This window comes from Carcharodon carcharias, chromosome 3 (genome assembly GCF_017639515.1).
Source record: "Carcharodon carcharias isolate sCarCar2 chromosome 3, sCarCar2.pri, whole genome shotgun sequence".
NCBI classification, from domain to species: Eukaryota; Metazoa; Chordata; class Chondrichthyes; order Lamniformes; family Lamnidae; genus Carcharodon; species Carcharodon carcharias.
In genome coordinates, this window is record NC_054469.1 from 105214087 (window position 1) to 105221230 (window position 7144).

General features: G+C 38.1%; 1 protein-coding gene across 5 annotated transcripts in view; it reads left to right on the plus strand.

Moving 5' to 3' along the window:
* The window catches only part of LOC121276571, a 54296-nt gene extending 48959 nt beyond the window's left edge, over positions 1-5337 (plus strand). For 3 of the 5 annotated variants that reach the window (XM_041185140.1, XM_041185139.1, XM_041185137.1), the window contains 3 exons: positions 1568-1722; positions 2321-2447; positions 4071-5337. In XM_041185140.1, coding sequence (XP_041041074.1) covers positions 1568-1722; positions 2321-2447; positions 4071-4288 — 500 coding nt within the window. In that variant the 3' untranslated portion in view covers positions 4289-5337. The remainder of the gene's footprint in view (positions 1-1567; positions 1723-2320; positions 2448-4070) is intronic. The other 2 variants (XR_005942686.1, XM_041185138.1) reach the window with 2 other exon arrangements.
* Positions 5338-7144: the final 1807 nt, after the last annotated feature.

Here is a 7144-nt window from a genome sequence, read left to right on the forward strand (position 1 = left end):
CCAAGATGTAGTACTTCCACACGGGCTTAGATTTCCAGGGAACATATCATATGGTCAGCAAACTGGTGTATTAGGCTCCATGCATGTCATATATATCTGCATGTGATTTTTCAATCAAAAATAACTAATGATGACCCTGGATGGTGGGATGGAGACCAAGAAGATATGTTCTTGTGGTGGGTGCTTTGGGGGACAGGGCTGCTGCTTTCCTGTGCCAAATATTCAGTTTATTGTTAGTCTGAAGAATACTAGAACCTGACAAACTTTTACCTGGATTAATTTAAACAGAAAGGACATAAGTTTGTATGTCTAGTTGACAAATTTGACATTTCATCTTTGTAAACTAAACGTGGCAAATTTCTAAGACATTGAGTTAGTCCATTACCATATCAACCCGAATCCAAACCTGCATTCCCCCATCTCTGATTTTGGTCCTATTCTGAGTGATGCAGTGACTGGTAGAAGGCTGCATGGTTGGCAGTGTGATACACAAATGCAGCAGTCAAGTTATGTTGAAGGGTAAAAGCTGTAATAGAATCCAGTCAATGACTTGCGAAACACTGAAACAGAACCTGCTTTGAACTGTGTTAACCCTTTCATATCCATCTCTTTCTGAAAGACAGTGTTGTGAGCAGGAACTGTATTCTAATGTGCAGCCCTCATGTCTGATTGACGAAATTCATCAATATGATATTCGGATGAGTAGAGCAGTTTTTCCATCGAATAACTTTGCCGTATTGTGCACGAGTCATTCTACTTCAATAAATAGAAAAAAATGTATAAATGCTGGAAATACATAATGTTATGCTGTATTCATTTTCACAACACTACCTTTCAGAAAGAGATGGATATGAAAGGTTTAACACTGTATATGGCACGTGCTGTTTCAGTATCCGGCAAGTCATTGACAGAATACTATTACAACATTTACCATTCAACCCAGTTTGACTGCTACATTTGTGTATCGCAGTGCTGCCCATGTCACCTTCCACTAGTCACTGCTTCACAGAAAGATGGTAATGTTTCAAATATTGGCCATTGATCAGAACAAGAAACTGGAAGATAAAGCAAACAATTTAATGGGACTAAATGAAACAAAAGGTAGGGAGGAGGGAGGGCGTGAAAAAATAAGTGATGTCTAATCAGATTTTAGTGAAAAGGACACAAATTAGACAACACGAAAAAGTGTGAGGAACACAGTTAACACCCTGAATGCAGACCTGTCTCCCAGAGCTGTAATCTGATATAGGGCCCATACATTACAAGAAAACTTATCCCTCATCCTTTAGAAACCAGTGGACCTGGCATGCTATCCCCCGCTCACTAAGAAAATGGGAGCTAAAGTCAAAGTTGCTAAGTCAATTGTATTGGATTTTATTAATTATTCTACTTCATCAGATGACAATAAACCAGTGGGATCAGCAAATTGTATTGAATATGCCTTTACACCAAAACACATTCGGTTGGCACAAAATCAGCCGTATTGGGAGGAAATTCTTGGCCACAATTTATAACAAAAGTTTTATTTAAGAGTTTTCAATGAAACTTTATCATGTGTTTGGTGCAGCTATAACCATTGTAAGTCACGACAGTGAAAGACGCACAAGAGTATCTCCCTGTGAGGAACCTGGTTGTTACAGAAGAGAGATAAAATATGAAGCGGAACTGATCCAGCTGAATGCCCTCACACGCATTTCTGAATCCTGTGAGCAACATGTCAAGGTGAGAGGACTGTACAAGTCTTAAAGAGCCACAGTTTGAAACCAATGCATTTGTTTTAAAATTTTTCCAAACGCAATTTTCACACCATCCTCCTACAGATTTCAAGTTTTTAAAATCCAGGCTTGCTGTTACTTCAGTATGATTTCTAAGTTTATTTGAGGGCTGACTCCACTGCTGGGCTGTCCTAACACTTTCCAGGAGCATTGACTGGGCAAATGATTGATTTTCCATTCATTCAGCTTTCTAGTCTGCTCTTTTACTCTCTTCAACCCTGTTGGTGCCTCACAGTATGTGCTTTGCTTGTTTACCATTGTTTCTTAACAAGAAAGAGTTGCTTCACTCGTTCTAAAGATATGAATGTAGCTGCACATGCCCAACCACATGATGGAAATAACCCCCTCCTCCCTGCCTCTCCCCAGCCCAAATCATTTTGCAGGATGAGGACTTTTAACTGTTCTAAATGGATTGGAAACTATACTCAAAAAACATCAATATAAAGTATATAATGCAGTCAAGAAATAACATTGTCTGGGGGTTCAGAAATAATTGCTTTATGATTTATGCTGCTCCTACTCAGCAATTTTTATTTTGTCTATAGCTGGACTGTCGCCATATTCGCTTCATCCAAGCAGGCTGGGGCTGGTGGGTGTCCTGGGATGGAAGAAGAATGTTCTACTGGGGAGGTGCAAGTCCAGGTAGTGGTCGCTGTGCTTGTGGAATGACAGGTACCTGAGAAGCTCAAACAAGCAGCTTTTATTCTGGAATATAGAGCACTTTGTTTTAAGGGGATAATTAAAAAATATAAGATCCCACTGTCAATTTATTTTTTCTGTAAAAAGGTATCAATCATCTTTATGAAGGTGTGTCAAAATATTTCCAAATTGACTGGTTCACAATGGGACACAAAATATTTTTGTTTAGTTTTAACTTAACAGCAGTTTCATTGATTTAGCCACAACATATAAAGTTTTAAAAGAGTACCATTCAAAATCAGGCTGATATAAATATTGTAACAACTTGATTGATTTGTCCTTGAAGTTACAGATTAAAAGAGGAACCAAGTCACATTTGAATAAACGCCTGCTGCACAGTTACATTTGAACCTAAGAGACTGTTATTCAAATCCATAACTTTTAGAGGAATGTTTATAAGCTTGGACTGTTCAAATCATTGAGGTGATTTGCAATCTTCAGGAGAGATAAGTCAGGCCAATTATCTACTACATTTGCTGAGATTATGTAAGAAAATAACTCCATTAAATTGAGCTGTAAAATATTTCAGCAAAAAGTGCAAACATTATTTTTCCATTGAAGAGTTAATATAATGTATCTACTGTAAATATGTATGCATTATATTACTGTTATACCTTTCAGTAGTAATCAAAATTGAAAATTAAGCAATGGTATAGTTATCTGTTGAAGAACATCACTTCCAACTTGGGTTAAAGATCTTAACACAATAAACACCTTTATAAATACACATTACAGTAGATGACCTGTACATCTACAGGTTTACATATGATTACAATGTGAATTTTGTGAAATTAAATTCAACTTGAAGTTGTGGATTAAAAATCTAAATCTATGACATGAACATTCAGAGTTTGAAAGGAGGCATAACCTTCATTGTTCAGGATAACAATCTGCCTGTGCTTAAAAAAAATGTTCAGAATGCATGAAGATGAAATCGTTGTTAAGGTAACAATATCCCCTTTCTGTGAAACACAAACTTCTCAAAACAAAGAATTTATTAATTGACTTTAAGTACAATTATTGCCAAAAGAAAATAGAAAATAGTTGCACATCCATTTTTGAAAATACTCTTAAGCTGGTGTGGGGATGGAGGAGGGTGCAGTTAGCTAGAAGAGACTAAAAATGTACTCAGGTAAATTCTGAGGAAGCTTTGGAAGGTAGAGAGAAACACAAGGTGGAGTAGTTTGAGAGTATTCCAAGTGTTGGAACATTTTGATTGTAGTCTTTGCCACCAACGGCGAAGCCAAAAGAAACTGTAGTGGGTCTGAGTTGATAGAATAGAGAGTTTAAAAAGATAAAAGCAAGAGGCAGGGTCGGAGTCATGAGACAGTTTAGTGAAGGATAGTGTTCTGAGCAAATGGATTACATATAGGAGAAAGATTGGTGAGGAGAGCTTTTGAAAAAGCCTGCTATAAGGTAGATGAAGCTATGGATTTAACTCAACAATGAAAGAGCTCCTCTCTGTTAAATACCTGGGCACTTCTGTAACACGGGTTCATACTTGTGTCAAAATATATCTGTTATGGATACTTCAGTTAAAATATATGAATCATTATAGGAATTGATGGTTATCAACTCTTTCTGTTGCTCCTCTAGAATCTTGTTCTATCCCAGGAATGCTCTGCAATTGCGATAGCAATGACCACATTTGGAGAACGGATGAAGGAATTCTACATAATAAATCATCACTGCCCATCCAAGCTGTACACTTTGGTGATACAGAGGGTGCACCATTAGAGATGGCCTTTTATACCGTAGGAAAGCTCATGTGCAAAGGAAAAGCTGGGACACAGAAGATCTACCAATCGTTGTGAAGGCACTGGCAATAGTCAACCAAAGATTAATAACTTATCATATCTCTTGATCCCAGCCAAGAGAGAAATGGAATTTATTTTTAAACTTATATATAATTTTTTAAAAATCTAGTGTAGACTTCAATATTGTTAGGTCTGTGTACACATTTACAGAAAATGTAGCTACCTCTGAAATTCTTAAATAGGATTTACAGTACCTAAACATGTCATTCAGCCCATCTGTTTTATGCTGCTATGCTCCACATGAGCTTCCTTCCCTCCCACCTAATCCTTCTTCATCTAATCCTATCAACATATCCTTCTATTCCCTTCTCCCTCATTTGCTTGTCTAGCTTCCCTTTAAATATATCTATGCTATTCGCATCACCTATTCCTTGTGGTAGCACATTTCACATTCTTACTACATTTTAGCCATATAAGTTTTTTCCTCAATTCGTTGTTGGATTTATTGGTTACTATCATATATTTATGGCCTCTAGTTTTGAGATCACCTGTTAGTCTTCTTTACGATGATCATGTCAAACCCTTTCATAATGTTGAAGATCTCATCAGGTCAATCATCAGTTGTCTCTTTTCCAGTAAGAGGAGCCCCAGCTGTTCAATCTATCCTGATGGGTATATCCGCCTTATGTGTTATTTTATTGTAACCATAGATTGTGTAAATCTAAAGCTTTTTTAAATTATAAATCAACAGAGAATGTTTATTTTTTTTCTGTGGCAATGACAGCAAAGTCAATATGCTGTCTTTTTCAGCTCGGCAAGGAAGGTATCAATAATCTCTGCAACAAACATTATTCAGGTACTTACCATGAAGACTGCCCTGGACACATTCACCAACATAAACTCTTCTGATTTCAGAGATTAACAGAGCAATGAACTTCTTTAATACAGCACAAATATGGACTTGGATGTTTTCTCCCAATGGTACAAGCCACATGCAAGTCTGCCTGTCCAATAGGATCAGTGATTTTCCTCCTGTAATGTAAATTTTAGGATTTGGGTTTTACATTGAGACATGTTAATTTTGCAACAAGAATCTATTTGGATTAGCTTTGGAGTATGAATTATGATGTCTAGCAATGCAAATATACACATAGTTTGCAAATGGAAAATATTACAGATGCTGGAAAACTGAAACATCTGATGAAAGGTCATCGACCCGAAACATTTTAAATCAGTTTCTCCCTCCACAGATGTTGCCTGACCTGCTGAATATTTTCGGCATTTTCTGTTTTTAACATAAATTGACCTCAGCATGTAGTTGGCAGACCAAATGACTCTATGGGAAGAATTTTCGGGTTGGTCCCGCTTGCTGATGAGTAAATTGATGCGTGATGATGTTGGGTGGGCGTCCCGACATCACCGTGCGTCATTTAGATTTTCAGTTTGGCAGACACGCAGCCAAATTGGCTACGCGCCCACCTAACTGTCAAAGGCCTATTAAGGCCATTTAAATATCAATTAAAACAGTAACCTCAGCTGCCCATCCAACCTTAAGTTTGGCGGGCAGGCGAAGAGCCCAGGCGGCCTTCACATTTTTCATAAGACCTCATCCACGGGCGGGGTGAGGTTTCATGAAGAGTTTAGTAATTAATTAAGAATTTTGAAACATTTGATAAACATGTCCCAGCTCATGTGATGCTGAGGGGGCATGTCCAAATAATATTTTTCTGACTTTAATAAAAACTTACATTCCGAACTTAATCTCCCTGAGGCAGCTCCATGCCTTTATTGGCCCGCCCACGTAAAATGACAGCATGGCCCTGATCAGGGGAATTTCTGCCCTATGACTCTGAATTGTACTGGGAATGCTAGTATAAAAATATAAAACAAACTAGAAAAAAACTGATCATAAATATAGTATTTTCTGTTACATCTCCACCTCTAGTCGCATCTCTTGCTTTTGCAATATGCACTGTACAGAGTAAATGTGAAGCACAGCACAGATATTAGATAAACATTGTGGTGGCATATTAACTTTTCCAAAATACCTAAATAAACACAACTTATATTTATGTAGCACCTTTGATCTAAAACAATGCCCTAAGGCATTTCACAAGAGCAATATAAAACAAAATATGACACACAGCACAAAAGGAGATATTAGGTCAAATGACTAAAAGCTTGTCAAAGAAGCGGGGTGTAGTTAGAAATGGACACAGTACTCCAGCTGATGTCAAAACATTGATTCAAAGGCTTAGCCACCTTACTTTATTTTGTACTTCTTGCCTCTATTTATAGAAGACTTATTTTTTTCAAAAATGTCTTCTCAATTTGTCCTGCCCCTTCAAAGATTTATGTATGTGAATCCCCAGATCTTGCTTTCTGCCCTGCATCGCTTTTAAAATTGTACCGTTTAGTCTATATCACCTCTCCTCATTCTCACACATTTCTGCATTAACTTTCATTGGCTCATTTCACCAGTTTGTCTATTTCCTCCTGAAGCCTGCTACAGTCCTCACTGTTTAGTACACTTCCCAAGTTGGCGTCATCTGCAAACTTTGAAATTATGCCCGTACCTGTCTAGGTCACTAATATATATCAAAATGAGTTTATCCCTCTCCTTGGTGTGTCTGTCCAGTTGATGCAAAGCCTCAAGTATGTTAGTATTGGGTGGTGCGTAGTGGTTAGGCTGTTTGTCACGTCTTGCTTTCAGCTCTCACCACTGGCTGGCAGTCAACGATTGTGAAAAGAAAGCCGAGTGTGTAAACCTCTCCTGTTAGTGTATGGCCTCTTCATCAGCAAGCCCTTGTAGTGCCACCCTGTGTGTAAACTGGGTACCTGTGGACCCAGGCCAAACTGCAGGGGAATCGGAGGAGGTCTGGACCCCAGACGTGTGGCTTACAGGCCCACTGG